At 38.1% G+C, this 19,036-nt stretch overlaps 1 protein-coding gene across 2 annotated transcripts; it reads left to right on the forward strand.

The window, feature by feature from the left end:
* Positions 1-336: 336 nt before the first annotated feature.
* On the forward strand, positions 337-18,607 carry pdcd4a (programmed cell death 4a). 2 transcript variants are annotated; one of them, XM_079462084.1, is made up of 12 exons: positions 337-741; positions 906-979; positions 10,305-10,601; positions 11,213-11,310; positions 12,771-12,884; positions 13,200-13,421; positions 13,832-13,929; positions 14,635-14,749; positions 15,185-15,292; positions 16,190-16,300; positions 16,563-16,702; positions 17,395-18,607. In XM_079462084.1, exons 2-12 carry the CDS (start codon positions 934-936, stop codon positions 17,444-17,446), a joined length of 1,401 nt encoding a protein of 466 aa, XP_079318210.1. In that variant the 5' UTR covers positions 337-741; positions 906-933; the 3' UTR covers positions 17,447-18,607. The 2 variants fall into 2 exon arrangements, with proteins under 2 accessions (XP_079318210.1, XP_079318209.1); XM_079462083.1 differs by having other exon boundaries at positions 509-741; positions 17,392-18,601.
* The last annotated feature ends 429 nt before the right edge of the window (positions 18,608-19,036 follow it).

The raw sequence follows: 19,036 nt of genomic DNA on the forward strand, positions 1-19,036 counted from the left end.
TTTGTTGGCCAAGCTGTACTCACTAAAAATGTCTCAGTAGATGGATCGTAACGGTGTTTTTTTATTTCTGGAAGACACAGTTGTGTCTGGTTGTTTTGGATTTTATACTATGATAGATTTAATTTGTTTACCATATACTGGGTTAGCACAATTTTGATAAATACGCATTAATACCAACCATAACACAAAAAACATAATTTTTCAAAAGAACAGCCACATTTAAAACTCCTCCTAGTTGGTCTTAGCTATCTGATTGGATGTAGCTGCTAGCTCTCGACTGCCCATTTGTCCCACCCCCTTTGAGCGTATTTCAGGAAGTCACATTACAACCCTGACGCAACTGCCGAGGTTTAGCTCATAAATATGAAATTCGTCGGCAGGAGCGCCCCCTCATTTTAACAAAATTAGTATGAATAAGCTATGCCAAAATGATTATGTAGAATACCAGCACTGGTTCATTTAATCACGTCCATCGCTACGTCATTAATATGCATGAGCGTTACGCGTCACATGTGACGTGGGCTTGCTGTCTGAAGTTGAAAACACTGTTCATGTTATTGCTCCCACTCTGAAACGTGCGTGGCGTGCTGCACACCGAGAGCAAAAACAAACGAACATTTTGTACAAATTTCTTGACCTTTAATTCGCGTCTCGTCTTGTTTTCATCGAAGGCGGTTTAGCCTAACGTTACCAGCATCCTTGCTGCTAGGTTTTTAGTGACAACAGAGCCTTCAATTTAAGGTGAGGCCATACTAATTTTAGCACATTTACAACGGTTTGAATAATTAAAACGAGGCGATTCAAATCGTCTGACCAAACACAACGCCATGTGCATAATGTTAAATAAGTGGTTTTGCACGTATAGTGTTGTTGATGTAAGTACTTCTTGTTTCCGTGATCTGCAGGCTTTGGGGGACGGTAAACAAGCGAGTAATGGCGACTGAGATTGAAGCATGGATCACTCGCCCACAAAGCGATGGTACGAACATTGAACCTTTCATTCTCTTTAGTGGTTAGACCACTCTTTTCTTGGCTTTAGCTAATGCAACTAAAAAGTGATCGTTTAAGCTGTTGTTTTTGGAGACGAGGTGAGCTGTAGTTGCTGCACTACTCCACCATGTGCTCACAAATGTTTGCATAGAATGTCGTGTCTGTTGTTTACACAAGAAAACCGTGCATCTTATTCCACATAACAATATTTCACTGGACAATATTTTTGCACATCTGGCTTTGACAAAATGACTCATTAAACAAAACCAATTTGGGGATAAGGTATTTGATTTGTCTGCATATACACATAAAAAACACACACAGGAGTGATCTCCGATGTCTCACCTGTGTTGATCTACATTTCAGAATCTTAAAACCATAACGCAGACGACATTCACGTGTGCAAGATATCAAAACACTAGACAAACCGCGGCCAGTTACGTTATTCATTACGTTACGACTGTATAGCATTGCTATAGCATAATTCGATATTATGTGTGGATTATTATCATAACACATCTTTGTTAAAGGGATACTTCACCCAAATATGCTGTCACCATTTACTCACCTTCGAGCTGTTCCAAATGTGTAAACAATTATTTGTACTGATGAACACAGAAGGATATTTGGAATAAGGCTAATTAACAAAAATATCTCAACACCCATTGACTAGTAAAAAAACAATGGCAGTCAAAAGTGCCCAGAACAGTTTGCTGTCCTCATGGGGGAATTTCCAATGGGGGCTAGGGGAACATGTCCCCCCCACTTTTCCAAACCCTGTTCGAGTGCTACGCACTTTCAAATTTGTTTATGTTAATATGTTATGATTTTTAGCTGCACGCCGTCATGGCCACAGAGAAGTAGCATGGAGCAGCTTGCCTGTGTTGATGCGGGCGTCGCATGCACACTAAAAATAGCTCACTGAAGCTCACTGTTTTCAATCGTGTGGACGGCAGTTAGTGATTTTCTCCATAGGAATTCACTATCACAAACGCAAAGTACTTATGTTTAACGACCTGAACAATGACAAGGTAAGCCCAGATTTCTGTCAAACCTCAATAAACACTCGCTTCTGATAAAAGAACGAACCCTTATTAAACAAGGTTTACTAGCCATTTTTTCTTCAGTTTCTCAGTCAATACTCGCATTTTCCCCCTTCATAAACATCACCTTTTGCTACACTATAAAAACACAGTGTGGTCTCATGGTTTAATCAATTTGAACAATCAAAAACGATTTAGAATATTGGTATTTTGAGTTTGTGATCGAGAATTCCATATGGAGAAAATCACTTGCTGCCCTCCATCCGCACTTCACTCACTTCGTGCAGAAAATCCATTATTACATTGATTTTGTGTCACCATAGTATGTAAATGCAGGAAATGGGATTCAAATTAAAAACATTTCCCCCCATTTTGTGTGCCCCCACTTCTCAAACCAAAGCTACACCCTTGGCCTTGGTAATCAATGGATGTTGAGATCTGTTTGTTGTAAGCATTATTCCAAATATCTTTCCCTGTGTTCATCAGAACTTAGAAATGTATACTCATTTGGATTCACTAGAAGGTGAGAATTTTCATTTTTGGGTGAAGGATCACTTTAAGGTTTGTTAGAATTTTAAATACCACGCCTCCTTGATGAGATTCCTGTTTTTTTTCTTGCCTCGTGAGTTTGAGTGTGATTTGAGTTACGTGCGAAATGAGATTGCAGCTAGTTTCTTTACTAGTATTGCTCAATACGGCACGGCAGTATATAACACGTGAGGCCAGAATATGAGGTTTAGTGAATTATTTACTAATAAAACTGTTTAAACTGTGGTATGGTACGTTCACCTGCAGGCTAACTGGTCCTTAGCAATGGACAACATTAAGTGCGCTTGCTGTCTCCACACCCTTCTCAGCACAAGGGATTATGCTTCCGTAAATTTCAAAGATTAACTTCTACTATGTGAATATGTTTACTATTTGGGCCTAATGCGTCGATCTTGTGTTGCCGCTCTAGATTATTGCACTAATGCAGACATGGTCACCTAGTTTCTTCTCTGACTGTAGCTAGTATTTAAGACGGGGTATTTATGAACGTTAGGGCCACACCTACTACTTGTAAATATGAACCCTCCGCCCCACCCTAGCAGGCTGTGCATTGCCATATGTAGGCAGTCTTGAGGCATCAAAATTAGCAGAGTCGGCTTATCTGCCTCCTTGTGTTGTTCATGTGCATGTCTTTGCTTCTCTGTAGTGCAAGTTAAAGCTTAAGAGTTGTAGGGGTGTTTCAAATATGAATTCTGACATCAACTCACCCTAATGTTTTTAAACCTTTATGAATTTGTATTTTTGTAATCTTAAACCATAAGATTGACCTAATATTATTAAAAACATTATAAATGTTTAGTGCCATAAAATTGGATTTTAACAATTGGAGTTTATGAGTTGTTTTAGTGCACGTTTTGGCACTGTCTCTATGTGGGGCTGTTTACACAACAAAGTTTTCAACTGAAAACTGAAGTCTTAATGTGTTTTGGGTGTTTGTTTACACAATGTAGAAGTGTATGTTTTTTTCCGTTTTCGTTCTTTAAATGGAGACGATAACAGTGATGTCATGGGCATGTGTATAACGTGTTCAGTCTACACATGCATGCATGACAGGGGCGTTTCCTCAGAGGAGGCAAGGGAGGCAGTGTCTCCCCTCCCCCTCGAAAGTAATCGAATGAGAATATTATTAACAGTTCAGAAATAGAATAGGACAGCGGATATAACGTATTTAGTTAAATATAAGATAAATCAGCGTGTACAACAGTGTGAAACAGCGCCCCCGCTCGAAAGAATTCCAAAGGGAGGCAGCGGTTCTCTTGCCTCCTCTAAGCTCATTGACTTTACATATACCCGCTAAAGCGTGCTGTGAGCTTGAGTGGGGGTAATTCAAAAGAATGGAGAAAGGTCACGTGAGAGGAGGCAATGCCTCCAACGGGCTATGATTGGATTAACTCATCAGCGAGATCCCGCCTTCCTGCTCGTCTTCGTCATACATTTTAAACTGCGGGCGCTAAATTAGATTAATTTATATTGTTTTATTAGTTGTATTAATCTGAGTTTAGGATTCGTGTCGGGGATGGCGGAGGTAGAAGAGTTATCGATTGTTGACAGAATGTTACGTGGTTCAGATTTGTTCAAAAACTTTTGCTTGTGATCAGGCTTGCTCAGGATAGCAGCAAGGCTAAAGTAAGTCACATCTATTTGATTTGATATCTTGAATGCTTTGAGTATTTCTGGGACTGCTAATAATTAAATTGATGGTATTGGTAATGATGTTATTGTTATATAGGAAATCCCAAATGTTCCAGAAGAAGATGAAGGTGGTGTTGATGTACTTTTTCCCAAAACAGGGAAAATAAAAAACTAAAAAAATCAGAAGTACATACTGTAATGAACTTGTAGTAATTAAAAGGAAGTTTTCACACATAAACACTGAAATGACACTGGTTTTCTGACAATCGCACTTGTTAATAGTGCAGAGACAAAAATTACATGGGTAGAAATCTGCCTCCTCATTTTTAAAGTCCACCGCACACCACTGCTGCATGAGTATAGTCAAAACAAAAATGGAGGGGCTTCACCAGGACATTTTTTTTGGGGGGTGCTAAGAGGGAGCTTTACAGTTTGAGGTTGGGCTAATACGATTATTAAATTAAAGGCAGAGGAGATCATTTTGAAAATGCTAATGTTTGCCTTTTAGCAGTGCAATCTTTTGATCCCTCCCTCTGTCGAATCACTATCCAATACCACGCTTCCTCCAAAACACACGAGCGTGCACACAGACCAGAAGCTGTTGGATCGGTTCCAGTGAAGTCATGTCACATTCACCAGTGAGAAAACATAATAGTACTAAGTGAATTACATTACTATCTCCAGGTACCTGCTCTATGTCCACCATTGTCCTGCACATCGCACATGAGAGTGCTGATGACATATGATGTCTGCGTGAACAGGGTGCGCAGTGGGATGCAAAATAGGTTGATACACATGATGTATTCTGGCCTCGGACAGAGGGCAGTAATTGGTCCAAAGTTTTTTGACCCTACGTTTTTCACAGACGATATATAATTATAAAAATACCACTGTTTCACTTTACTTATTGATTGCTATCAGGATGTTAAGATACTTCCAACCAGCATGTCAAAAAACTGAATTGCCTACTCTTGCCTTTAATAAATGCCTTAGCTAGACAACATGCAATTTAGCAGTTTAAATACAACAGCTTATAAAATAGTTGTAGTGCATTAGCCACACTTCTCCCATGTGTGCACTTAGTGAATTCTTAATTCATTAATATTTTGTGGTAGTAAAACACGCTAATTTCAGCAGAGTGCAGATTAATCAAAACGTAAATAAATTCACAATTGGCCAGGGACCCGTTTCAGAAAGCAGGGTAAGTGCAAACTCAGTGTAAGTTAACCCCAGAAAACGGGATACTCTGGGTTTTCAGTTTCAGAACGCGAGGTATATCAAACCTGTGACCGTGGGGTAAGTCAAGCCCGTTTCAGAAATCAAGGTATCTTATACTTAGAGTGAGTAACCATAGTAACCTACTCTGTGAACCTAACCTGGTCGGGAGCAGGTTTTATTCCACTAACCTGAGGTTTGTTACAATCTCCGCCCCTTTTAGAAGCACGAGTGGAGTTGAAATTGCCTTCGCCGTTTGTTTATTCATTCGTTTTCCTTAACCGCGCACAAGTTCGTAACACAGACATTAAAATGGCATGTCCGTTCATTCAGAGAGAGTTAAATTTACGTCGGGAGAGAATATATGGTGAAGCCCAGTTTGGATGTTTTATCATATCCCGAGGATTCTTTATTTGAGCGATACCGTTTTTCTTTACAGTCCAATAAATATATCCACACACTGCTTCATCCTTACATCACAAACCTCACTCGTCGTGGCCGCACTCTTACATCTGAGCAGATTCTCTGTATGGCCTTACGTTTCTTTGCTAATGGAAGCTTTCTATATAACACAGGGGATGCAGAACACGTTAGCAAGGCAACTGTATGCAGAGCAGTAAGAAACGTGTGCATAGCTCTCAAGCACTTTTTATACATTTGTGTTAAGTTTCCTTTGAGAGCCATCAAAGAGGAGTTTCATAGGATTGCAGGTGAATGGTGAACGTCTATCTGAATTAGGCTGATCAAATAAATGTGGTCTTGCTGCCACCTCTGGAATTAGATAATAATTCAAATACCCTTTAGGATTTCCCATTGTGATTGGGTGCACATTTAAAAGGTCCCACTCGCCCCGTTCTGCACGGGCTTTGAACTGCCGTCGGTCAGAATGAGAGACGGGCGCTCTAACGAGGAGGCTAAAGACCGCAGTCCCTATTGCATCTGTTGGTCGGGAAGTGAGGCTTGCACACTGCACAGCTCTTCACTAGCTGGCCTCCGTTACACATAGCTGGAGCAGGGGCAAGCATGGCCAGTTTTCTGTCTTCTACAGCCACAGTGCTCGGTTCTCATGTTCTCATAACTTTCAAGGCCAGTTTATTAAATATATCAAACATTTCCCAGTCAGGCATCCTACTAGTAAGAGCATTTAAACTCACCGGACTGAAGGATTTTTTTATATTTCATTTTCAGCTGCTGCCATGTTCTTTTTATTGCAGAAGGATTGCACCTACATGACAAAAATCGTAGGTATATATATATATATACACATATACATACATACAGTGCCTCCTATTGTATTGGCGAGAAATAAACAGAGCGCTTTTTGTCACGTGGCGTTGCCATGGTGAATCGTGTTATCTTCGCTCAATTGATGATGGCTTTTTAAAGCCGCGGTGAACGTGCGTAACCTAGAGTGAACTTACTCAGAGTGGATTGAACTCATTGAAACCAGCCGTTCTGAAACAGAAAACTCAGAGTAGCGATTATCTGAGTAAATCAACTCAGAGTTCATATTTTAACTCCGTGTTGCTTGAACCTCCTTATTGAAACGGGTCCCTGAACTCCATACTCTGTTGTAGTTTAAAATATTCTGTAGCTAGCTTAAATTGACACGGTGTCTACATTGGATGTGACCGGCGCGGCATGACAAAAGACATAAGAAACACATAAGAACCCATTATAATTACTTGCTTTTGAGCTGTTCTTTGCAGTCAAATCATGGAGAGCTTCTCTTCCAGGTCAATGCGATTTGTTTTAAGTGATGTTTTGTTGAGTTCGCTGCTATCCAAGAGTCACATTTTCTTACACTAAAGTACTGGAAATGTTCAACTGGAGAGCCAACCACAAACTCACAGGCTTGGTAACAGATGCCAATCAAACATAATCCCAAAATAAATGTTATTTATATTTTATTGATTTCGGATATTATCAGCTTGTTTGTAATTGTATTAAAATCAATAAAGTAACAATATTTAAAGAAAAAAATGATCAGTGGGACTATTCATCATTGGTGGGAGGGACAATATGCCTGTCAGGTCTGTTTAGTTACGTTGCCAGTTGTTCAGTTAGTGTGTATATAGCCTCTACTTACAAGACGGGATATTTGCAATAAGTGTAAATAGACACGTAAAAGATATTAGCAAATCCTTTGGGGTTGCATTGCCAGGGCTACGCAGATTTCTGACGAGCTATAACCCCAGCAACCCCCCCCACTTCTGCCACTTATGGAGGCTTACAGGATTACGCAATATACTAAATGTGTCTCCGTGACCAGTGGAGACACATTATTTACATTTGACAAATTCTTAAGGCAAATTCTTATCGTGGCTGGGGGATAAAAGACAATAGAATCCATAAAAATTTTGTCCAAACTGGATACACGTGACGTGACAATCCCATTAAGAACAAGCCATTGTCATGTCGCCTCACAATGCCATTAAAAGGGTATTGAGAAGCACTTGGGTTAAACCTAGTTATGCATATATGCACTGGTGTGTAGTTTTTCTTGTCACCTACTGGCCTGGAATGCAATTGCTTTTTACTTGTTTTTGTGGGTCTGTGTGAATGCAGATAATTTTAACATTGTCAAGTGTACATGAAACTTTCTTAAAAACGCTAACTTATTTTACAAACCTATGAAAAAAATTCAGGTGAAAATTCTTAAGATTTTTAAATTCTTTACGTGCTTTATAAGTGCCATCTGGAAAATGTGAACTTTTTCCCGAAGTTTATCAGTTGTGAATATGAGACCTGACCAGGTGTGGCTGAAAAAGGTAAACACTTCGGCTTTTACGGTGTAATGTCTCTTGCTCATGAAGTTACACAGAAGACTGCTATTACTCTAAAGGTTTTGATTCTCCCTCTGAATACTCTTACTATAATACTTCACTTAGGGTAAATTGATAATAATACCAGTTAATGACCAGTCCTGGGGATCTCTCTTATCTGACAAACTCAGTTCAGTTTCAGGAGCTTTTGCCTGATGAACTGAGGCTTTAAATTAGGTGTAATGAAGAGTAACTATTACAATTTCACTAAAATTACATTTTATGCAGTGTGTAATGTTGCTGTGTGTGAATGTAAGCAGTCTGCCAAGTAAATAAACGAATAACAAAGATATTGACTTGGGAAAAATGGAGTCATGCAAATGAGTCATCTGGGTTTCTAATTTGAGTTTATCGCACACGTCAGATGTGCGTCACTCGGTGCGATACCCACCTACATTTGCGACACTAAGACGCTGTATGCGGTTAGCCCAATCACAGCAGACTAGACCATCTGACCAATCAGATCAGAGTAGGCTGACAGAAAGAAGGGGATTAGACAGATTAATCGCCAAACAAATAATTGAAGAGACAGTCAAGAATTAAGGTGGTAATAACTGCTGCCTATTGTTAAACATTATCATGTTAATGTATTATTAGAAAATTTGTGTTTTTACACCTTATATGTAAACTTGTTGTTAGACTCTCCATAAACCAAAGTAGGATCTTAAAAAATCACAAAATATTTACTCTTTTAAAAAGGGAGATATACAAAGCGTGCAGAGCCGTGGATTCCCAGGACTTGAATTAAGAACCTTTGCAATAAATCAGGTATACCCCTTTAGTATAACATTGGGAAAGATGGAAATGCACTTTCCCATTGACAGGCCAGGGCCTTCCTTGGGTCAGGCAGAGCCAATAGCCTCTGACCTGCAACTGCCAGGTCAAAGTCAAGTCGTGTCTCTGTTGTCAGGCAGCTCTGCCCTAAAAACTCGCCATAAACACACCTTTCTGCAACAAAGGTCACACAGTCCCACCTACTGATTGCGTTATCACACAACAAACACGATGGAGATAACGGAAGCTGTTTGTTTGTTTGTTTTCTTTAGTCTTCGCTCCGTGAAAGATGAAACCATAAAGCTAATATGAGATATTTGACGAATACATACACTTAAGATGGGTCATTTAATATTACGTTATTTGCACCCCAGAAGAGTTAAATAGGTGGACATCAGAAAACAAAATGTTTCCGTCATACAACTGTTTAAATCATGTGCCTGCAAATAATTATAGATGTCTACAAAATGTCACAAAAGGTGACTATCAGATAATCATTTAAGAATCAATGTGGCCATTATATTTTTAGTCTTTAAATGTCTTAAGACTTTTCAATTGACTCAATGATAATAGCAGAGTTTTCCTATATTTTGCATAAAAAGTTTACTTCAATGTTGAGGATTCTCAATTGTAATTTTAATCTGCAGTAATTTACACAGTCCTAAAAAAGCTCATTCCCATATTGCCACAGATTCAGAAAATATGTGCTTTTCCCCTAACCACATCTCAAGCACCAGCTGGCCCGCTTTGGACCAAGATATTCCGCGTGCCAAAAAATACTAGCCGTTGGCCCAGAGCACCGGAAGTGACAGTGGAAACTCGACCGGCCCGGTCACGCTGGCACTTTAGGCCTCACAGTCGAAACATGGCTTTCACAAACCATGGAAAATTCTATCAATGGTGCTAAGAGTTAAACATTTTTGAGATGAGTTGTTGGAGTGATGAGTACAAAACAAACACCACCAGCCAACATGATTGTCTGATCTCCACGGTGCATCTGTCTGAATGGGAGTAGATTTTTGCAGCCATGTTCCAACATCTAGGCTTTCGAAAAGCATTATAACAAGAGTGTAAGATGTTATAGCAGCAAAGAAAAAGATAACTCATAATTAATTCCCATGGGTGTATTCAAGGAGCACAAGGTTCAATAAATTTTGTTGCTTGTATCTGCATACATATGTATGTATACCAATGTAATGTATATCCACACAGTTACTAAATACTAAATACGTCTGTGTGTATGTGTCTTTGTTTGTTTTGTCTATGCATGGTTCAGGTGTGTTCTCATTGGAGCAAGAACTGAATGAGGATGGGTCCTGTGGCAGTGAGGATCTGAATGAGTTGGAGGTGAATGGCAACTGGACCCCTCAGGAAAAGGCTTTGCATGAAGCCAAATTGAAAGCCAAGGCTAAGCGCAGGCTGCGTAAATCATCCTCTAGAGACTCCACCCGGGAATCGCTGTCGGAGTCTGTTTCAGGCGAGCCGTCTACCGATCCACACAGCCCCAAGGGCAAAAATGCTGTGAATGACCGAAAGTCACGGACAGGGAAAGGTCGAGGACTACCTAAAAAAGGTAGGGCTGAAAATGTAGGTCTTGAGGAATTGAAGGGCCCTGTGATTTCCCTGATGCAGAAAATTTGCATAAAAACTGAATTTGCTGTATAACGTAGAATGGAAAAAACGAGCACGTACAAACATTTTGGGTAAAAATAAAATGAGTACGTATTATTAAAATATATTACGAACAATTGTACTGAAATTTAATAAGACACAATAAAAAAAACAATATGTGGTAAGATACTGTTTTATAATGTACTTCCGCACAACGGATTTCATAGGGCTCTACAATTGATTGTTTTCGGGTACGACTGGAATTAGATGTATGTTATGTCAAAAAATTAACATAATATTTTGAGCCAAATTCTTTGTTACTTGGAAGTACTTGTATAAACTAGACTTCAGATAAGCTTAACATAATTTACACTGATGTCATACTGAAGAAGTTTTGTGCATATAAATATAAAGTACGTTTTAGACCCCGTTTACACCTGTATTTAATGCTGACCACTTGATACTGAATTATCCAAAAAGGAATCCTGTCTAAACAGAGACAATAATCTTTGAAGATAAACATTTTGTATTTTGCGTTTGTCTTTGTTTCACACTGATTACTCTTATAACCAGGTGGAGCTGGAGGTAAAGGTGTGTGGGGGGCCGCAGGTATGGTGTATGAGGTGGAGGAGCCCGACTTAAAGGACCCTAATTATGATGAATCTGCACAGGTAAGAACACTTACGCAAAAATACTATATAACGTTTAGAGTAGGAAATAAAGATTTTGTAAATTCTCAACTTAATGTATGATGCCTCGCACTTAAGAAATTGTAGAATAGAGGCCTGACCTTAGTATCTGGACTGTGTTCACCATGCTGTTAGAAACCGTTAAGGCTTTGCCAATCGTTTATCAACCCAAGCACTTATCTTGTTCCACAGGCAGCTCCTTAATATTTTGACAGGAAGTAGGGCTGGGCTGTTAATCGAAAAGTAACTGAAACCGACATTCAGGACCTCTAATCAATGTCATTTTCCCATGTCGGTTATTTCGATTACTTTCCCTCTAACATCCAAGTTGACAGGTGCCGCTGCCTCAGTTTTCGAGAAAAAAAGACTTAAAATGCTGCATTATTTTTGGGCGTACACATATGTGTAAGACAGTATTAGAAACAGTAAGTGGTCCACTTTTCATGCGTACACTCACAATAACAACAAAATGTGGTGATTTTGTAAAATTAACAGGACGCCGATCAGCCTTCTCTGTTTCCACTCCGCTCCCATTTTTCTGAAACCTGTCACTTAACTGATCCAAAATCTGCCAGTACTTATCACATGAAACGTATGTCTAAAGAAAGCTTTAAATGTCTACTTTTAAATGAACCGATTCAGATTTAAATCAATGTACAGTTGAGAAATATTCTTTCTCCCATTTTTGCTACAGTTTATTGATCACAGGACTTTTAGTCCAAAGATGTGCATATTGGGGGAAATATAGATATACTAAAATACGACTTCATATTTCTTTAGACAGGCTGGTGAGTTTTAAGCTCCGTTCAACTATAAAAACTCAGTTCAACACTGTCTGTTTCTTTCATGTGACAGCTCATATGACTGCAGGTTGTGTCTACAGGGTCCTCCTGTCTCTCCTGTCTTCAGCTGCAGCAAACGCAAAGTTTCCAAAAATAACACAAAGATGTGTATTGTGTTCAATAAATAACCATAAATAGTTTGTATATCCTTTGATTATTTTAAAATAATATGAGATAAGAAATGTTTAATTAGAAAAATATATATTTACAGTACAACCATAATATCATTGAACTACAGTTAAAAAAGAGAAAAACTAATGAACAAAAACAAAATAATCGTTCAATAATCATAATCGAGAGAAAATGTTCAATTAATCGAGATTTTGATTTGAGGCCAAATCGTATAGCCCTAACAGGAAGACAGATGTGCTGTTTTGGTTCTAAGTCAGTCATACAAATGTAGTAACAAAACCACCATTTGATACTTTTATGATACAATGAATTTACCAAACTTTGTGTTTGTTGGCTATCCAGAAGTTATTTGCTACAGAATTAAAAAAAAGGCCTATTAGTCAATAAATAAGTGGATTCTTTTTATAATCTTTAATTACTTTGTCTCATAGTAAACTTTCTAATGCCAGTCTTTTGTGTCTTTATCAGGGAGACACTGTTTATGCCACAGTAGTACCAGAGCTGGATGAGAAGGAACTTGAGAAGACCATCAACCCAATTGTGCAAGAGTACTTTGAGCATGGAGACACCAAAGAGGTGGAGGTGAGATAAGTTCTGGCATATACTAAATAACGGTTTCTTTCACACCGGAGAGGAAAATGTTCAATGTGATGTTTCCTTTGTTTAATAGATTTACAATAAAGAGCATCACTGTTGGACATACAATCTTTGATCCAAAGTGAACTTGGAAATCAAACCCATTACTTTGACACTGTTATTACCATTGTTCACTATTTAAACTAGAGGGAATTCTGCACCTTTTGCTGCATCCGATATCATTTTAAATGGGTTTTCTGTAGTTCTGTAGTAATGTTTGTAATCTAAACTTCTATCTGCATCCTTTTTTTTGCCTGGTAGATGCTCCTGAAAGAGTTGAATCTGGGCCATCACAGATACGAGTTCTCCTCTCTGGCTGTTTCTCTGTCTTTGGAAGGCAAAGCTAGCCAAAGGGAGCTCACATCACGGCTTCTCTCAGACCTGTCTGGCAACGTGCTGTCTCAGGATGACATGAAGCGTGCTTTTGACAAAATACTGAAGGAGCTGCCAGACCTCATATTGGATACACCAGAGGCCCCACAGGTTGAGTAATGAATCAAAACAGAAACTTGACTGTATCTCAAACTCTGATGTTAAGGGGGAATATAGGAAAAATATCATTTAAATTTAATTTGCCAAGCGCCTCACGAAGAGCCCCGCCCCAGAGAATCGTCGGTCTTTATTGATTGACGATTGGCTCGTTTTACTGGACTTCCTTCGCTAGAACGGCCATATTGAGCATTGTATTAACGTTTTAACGGCAGTGGATCATCTTGTTAATATTAATATATTTGTTTATTCAAATATATTAATTCTGTGTCGCTGCACAATAAAAAGGATGAAGTAGGATAGATATTATTTCTAAACAAAAGGGACAAAAATCTTGTTGTAATCCATTTTGTTATTTAACTAATGTATGTGAACAAATAGCCTGGTTTCTGTCTTTACCTCAGATGCTTGGACAGTTCATTGCACGAGCCATTGCTGACCATGCCTTAGCCATGAGTTTCCTAGACTGTTACAAAGGCAAGGTGGACTGTGACCATGCCAGGTGAACTTGGTGCTGTTTTTTGCTTTTCTAGTTGTATAGATTTTTAGCAGCGATCTTGTGTCCAGGTTATTATGATTATTATAAGTATTCTGTTACTTGGTCAAGTTACCATTACAGGATAAAGTTTCTAAACATTTGCACCGCCCTAGTGGTTTTCTTAAACCTTGTGCATTTGGTGGACAGTTTATAAGATACCATTCTAGTTTTCCCATTTTACTAGTTTGGCGGGAACATTTATGAAATCAAGCAGTTGAGAAAGGTTGTTGGCGTTGTGGTTGGGAAATTAACATCTGGCAAGTACCAACTACCGAATGTGTAAATTTGGAGAGTCATTTTTCCTTATCATCCAGCACCTGTGATGAAGGACCTGTTTCAGATTAGACATTGAAATGGAATGCTGTTGCTTTGTGTTCTCACATTTCTTGCTAAACAGATGGAACATAAAACTGTAGTGTGTGTTAGCGTTTTAGATTTTCGTGGCACTCATTTGTACAGCTCAAGCTTACATCATCATAGTCTCAATGCCAGTTTTTCTTATTTGGGAATGCTCTAAATGACCTATAAGATCTTCCTCTTAGACATTTATTTATTTATTATCTAATAACTATTATTTTGACGTTTGCGCTTTTTCACGAAATGTGTTTGTCGTTTGATAAATGCACTGTTTATTTTCTAATGTGTTTAATCTTTATAACCTTGTGTTAGAGCTGCACTGGACAGAGCATCTGTTCTGCTCTCCATGAAGAGTGGAATCATGCGGCTTGATAACGTGTGGGGTGTTGGTGGTGGCCAGAGGCCTGTCAAACATCTCATCAAAGAGGTAAGATGGGGTCTGAAGAAGTCCCTGATTTTTTTTGTCATGGCTCAATTTGAAATGGTATTGTAAACAGAGTTAGACAAAGGAGAAATCAGTATTGGCATTTGGCAACTTGGGTTTTATATATGTATCTGTTGTTTTTTTGTTACACTAATCCAAAAGTATACTGTATACTTACTGCAAAATTACTTTGATGCACATTAAATCACATTATGGTTGTCACAATATACAGGTATAGAAAATAACCGTGGTATTTAAAATCATGGTTATTTCACACCATATTTTATAACCATTTATTGAACAAAAAGGATAAAACGCAAAATAAGAGATGCCTTTCACTGATCATTAAATAAAATGAGATTTTTTTTAATGCCATCAAATGTGATTCTCCCTACTTTTTTTGCGACACATATTTCACGGAGTTATATTGTTTTACAGATGATCCTGTTGTTAAAAGAGTACCTGGTGTCAGGTGAGCTCACGGAGGCAGAGCACTGTCTGCGAGCCCTAGAAGTGCCACACTTCCATCATGAACTGGTCTACGAGGTAAGCTGGAACATACAAAAACTATTCAGTGTAGCCCAGGACATGTCTTGTTTACCTAAAACTCTTGATAGTTGCTCATTAATTATTTATTTATTTCATTTGTTAAAAGTATCATCTGAATAAATAAATTATTAGGGATGCACCAGTTAATGGGTCATTGATCAATATTAACCAATATTTATCTTAAATATAAAAGCCTGATCTGCAAATACAGTTTATTTAAAATGGTACTCTGGTACTGGTAGAAAAGGAAACAGAAAGTACGGTCTTTATGGTCCTACATCAATCAAATTAATGAAAAGGATTCTTTTTATATGATTTGGAGTTTTGAAAAGACGATGTCAGTGACTCTTAACAAGGTACAATACATAAAAAATTTAACACTTCTTGCTTTGCTGGGAAAGTACTGTTTTAATACATTTAAAAAGATCTGTTTATTACACCTGCCACTAAACATAATACAACTTAAAGTGAATGACCAGCTGCAGACTTTTTTAAAATAAATGAATGAAATAAAATCAAATGCCAAGAATTGTGGGTTATATGTAGCAACAAAGTATAGACCTCTGGCGTCCTTTGACAGGTTACTATCGAAGGTTGCCTTCAGAGTGTCCTTGATTTTCCTGAAATAAGACGTACTCAAGGAAGTATGTGTCTGGCAAATGCTTTGGAGGAAGCAGCTTTGGAAAAAACACTGCAACAGTCCTCATTTGTAGTACAGAATTATCTAATTTCAAGACTGTGTTTCCACTGTGGCAAAATAAACGTACTTGGTCATTTTACATCATGCCCTCATTTTTGTGTGACTGACAATTGCACAAGGGCTTCACTTTTTCCTTATTTCTTCTTTCTGTTCCTTTTATTTCTCTCCTCTTGGTTTCATTTGCTGTTTGATAGGCTGTGATTATGGTGCTGGAGTCTACAGGTAATACAGCATTGCAGATGATGGTCAAACTACTCAAGGCTTTCTGGCAAACTGGCCTAATTACACTGGACCAAATGAACAGGGTTTGTACTTTTTAAAATATATTTTTGATGATGTAGTTTGATTCATTCACTGGAACCAGCAAAGAACATTTAAAAAAAATGTCAACATGAGTCAACATGAAATTGAAATTCACCCAGTTTACTTAAATGGATGTTTCTGGCGTTATTGTAAACGTATCTGTTCTTTGTCGTCTTTAATTTAATAATTTTCTTACAACTTACTAATTCAAAACATTCTTAATGAGTATAATTACATGTACATATATGAATGTATCAAACACAGGGCTTTCAGCGTGCATATGATGAGCTGCCTGAGATCAGCCTGGATGCACCTCATGCACACTCCATTATGGAAACCTTTGTAGACCTTTGTTTCCAGGAGACGGTCATCACTAAACAGCTGAGAGATTCCTGTCCAACCAGGTCAGAGACTGCAACCTGTTAACTGATATGTCTGTAAAATATAGTATCAAATCTAGAAAATAAGACATTTTAACATGTGTAATAGGGTTGTAACGATTCACGATGCGATACGATTCACGACACTGATCTCACGATAAGTTGAGACATTTGGAATGTGCCCTTTTATTATTTCTCAAAGGCTGCACATTTCTTTGTAAATAAAAATGTCTTCTGTCAAATAACAAAACTAAATTGCAATTTTCAAACAAATTAAAAAAACAAATTGAATAATACAAAGGTCTGTGTAATATGAACATTTTGGACTTTAAAAGTTTTTCCTATTTTTTTAAAAAGAATTATCAGCATATCCACATTTTCCAAGTTTGCCGTAAACGCGGCGGCCCCTGCTGTTCAAAACATGTATCGCGATTAATTTTACATCTCATCCACTTGAATCTTCACATAATTGATTTTCAACCAGTTCACAGTTAATCATTACATCCCTAATGTATAAGCTTGTGAGAGTGGGTACACATCAAGTCCCCGGCACCTTTTTTTGGCCAATATGTTGAATCTGTGGAGGAGTTCATCGTGGAGTTGGATCGGTTTGATTGGCTGTTCAGGTCAGCGTTGGCATGGACTTTGTGTGTACCCACCCTAATAGGAGTGGGAATGGTAGACTTTACCTGACGGTCTGTTTCTTTGACCAGCAGAGGGCGTAAGCGCTTTGTGAGTGAAGGCGATGGTGGCATCGTGAAAACTTAGAGCTCTGACAGGCCCTTTATGCCCGGCAGACTGGCATCTCCTGCAACTTTCCTGGTTACTGGCTAGTACTCGGAAATATTCAGCCTCAGAGAAGTTATCAACATGTAGAGTGACAGTTGACAAATGCTGTTCTCTACTCTATTACGACTTTGCTTCATTTGTTTGTGTGTTTGTGCGGCAAAAGTGCTGCAGTAAAAGAAAGAAGTGAACGGAAATCAGCATTGCTTTGATATGGCCATAAAATACAGTTTGGGTTGAGGGATTCATTTTGCTTTGTTTTTTCTGCTTAATTGCTTTGTTTTTTCTTTGTGTTCACTTGCAAGTGTTCACAGTGGTCTCTCAATGTCTTTTCTTTTCATGCAGTGCAATGCATAAAATGTGAATCACTTAAAAAACGAAAGTATTGAATGAAGCACTTAATCATAAATTGTTGGGCCAAAATACATTTTATGTGATTGGGGTCAATTATTTTTGTTTTCATTTTATTGCATGCTCAATAGCAAATTTGTCCTTTCTTTCAAATTATTAATAGTAATGTATAAACAACTCATACCCGTGTGTGTAGATTTCTCAAAGTAACAGGATTTTGGGGGGATTAACTGTGACTTTTGTCTGGTTATCGATTGTTCATTTGTGATTTTTCTCAGTGCTTATTCCTGATTTCTCTTAAATGCATGTCAAAATGTTTCTGGATAGTTCTGGTTCGCACATCTAGAAAACTTTTTCTATGCTTTATCTGCCAAAGAATGGAGGGGAGTGCATCACAACTGGGAGAATGCTGTATGAGAATTGTTATTTCCCATTTTCATAGCAGCCCTGTTTTGTACCCTCTCTGTTTGTTGGTTCACATCAGAACAATCATTTTATCAAACTTTGTTTTCAGTTGACAACAAAATAAGTTCCATTGTGTTGGTAGCTACAGTTTTATAGCTAACAATGATTTGAAGTGGTAAGCTTAATTTGAGCAAATGCCACTGGTTCAGTAAATACTCATTGTATCAACAATGAAAGACAACATCTATATTCAACCAAAAAATATTTTTTACTTGGGATCGGTTACCTCATGGGGACACTTTTTCAAAGGATTTTCCCCCAACTCCAGCATCGAAAATACATTTTGACACTAATTATTTCAATAAAATGCTATAAATGTTCACGTGCATTGTGTTTCTTTGTGTGCATTTCCATACTTTTTTCTGCAAATATTTCAAATTCCACAATTATTCTAGTTGTCCTGCATTGAGAGAAACTCTTAAGGGCCGGTTTCACAGACAAGGCTTAAGACTAGTCACAGACTAAAATGAATGTGTGACCTGTCTTAACTGTGTATAACTTGCCCAGAAATTTCTTCAACTATATAGGTGGCATTGTTTTGTCTCGAGATGCGTACCAGTAAGATATTCTTCGAAGTTATTTTTATGAAAGTGACATAAATATCCTTATTTAACCAATGCATAGTCCTGGTTTAAGATAAGCTGTGTTCTGTGAAACCGTGCCTAAATGCATTTTTAAAGCATTTGTAGGAGGTCTTTGCAACCACAAACAGGATACAATTTGGTTGAACTAGATTATATTATTAGATTTTCCCTC

This window comes from Barbatula barbatula (assembly GCF_947034865.1).
Source record: "Barbatula barbatula genome assembly, chromosome: 8".
Lineage (NCBI taxonomy): Eukaryota > Metazoa > Chordata > Actinopteri > Cypriniformes > Nemacheilidae > Barbatula > Barbatula barbatula.

Bases quoted from the DNA above. Each gene is read 5' to 3' on its own strand.
- pdcd4a (XM_079462083.1), top strand. From the start codon at position 934: ATGGCGACTGAGATTGAAGCATGGATCACTCGCCCACAAAGCGATG. The intron at 980-10,304 runs GTACGAACATTG...TGCATGGTTCAG, and splicing joins CACTCGCCCACAAAGCGATG to GTGTGTTCTCATTGGAGCAA. The intron at 16,301-16,562 runs GTTTGTACTTTT...TATCAAACACAG, and splicing joins CACTGGACCAAATGAACAGG to GGCTTTCAGCGTGCATATGA.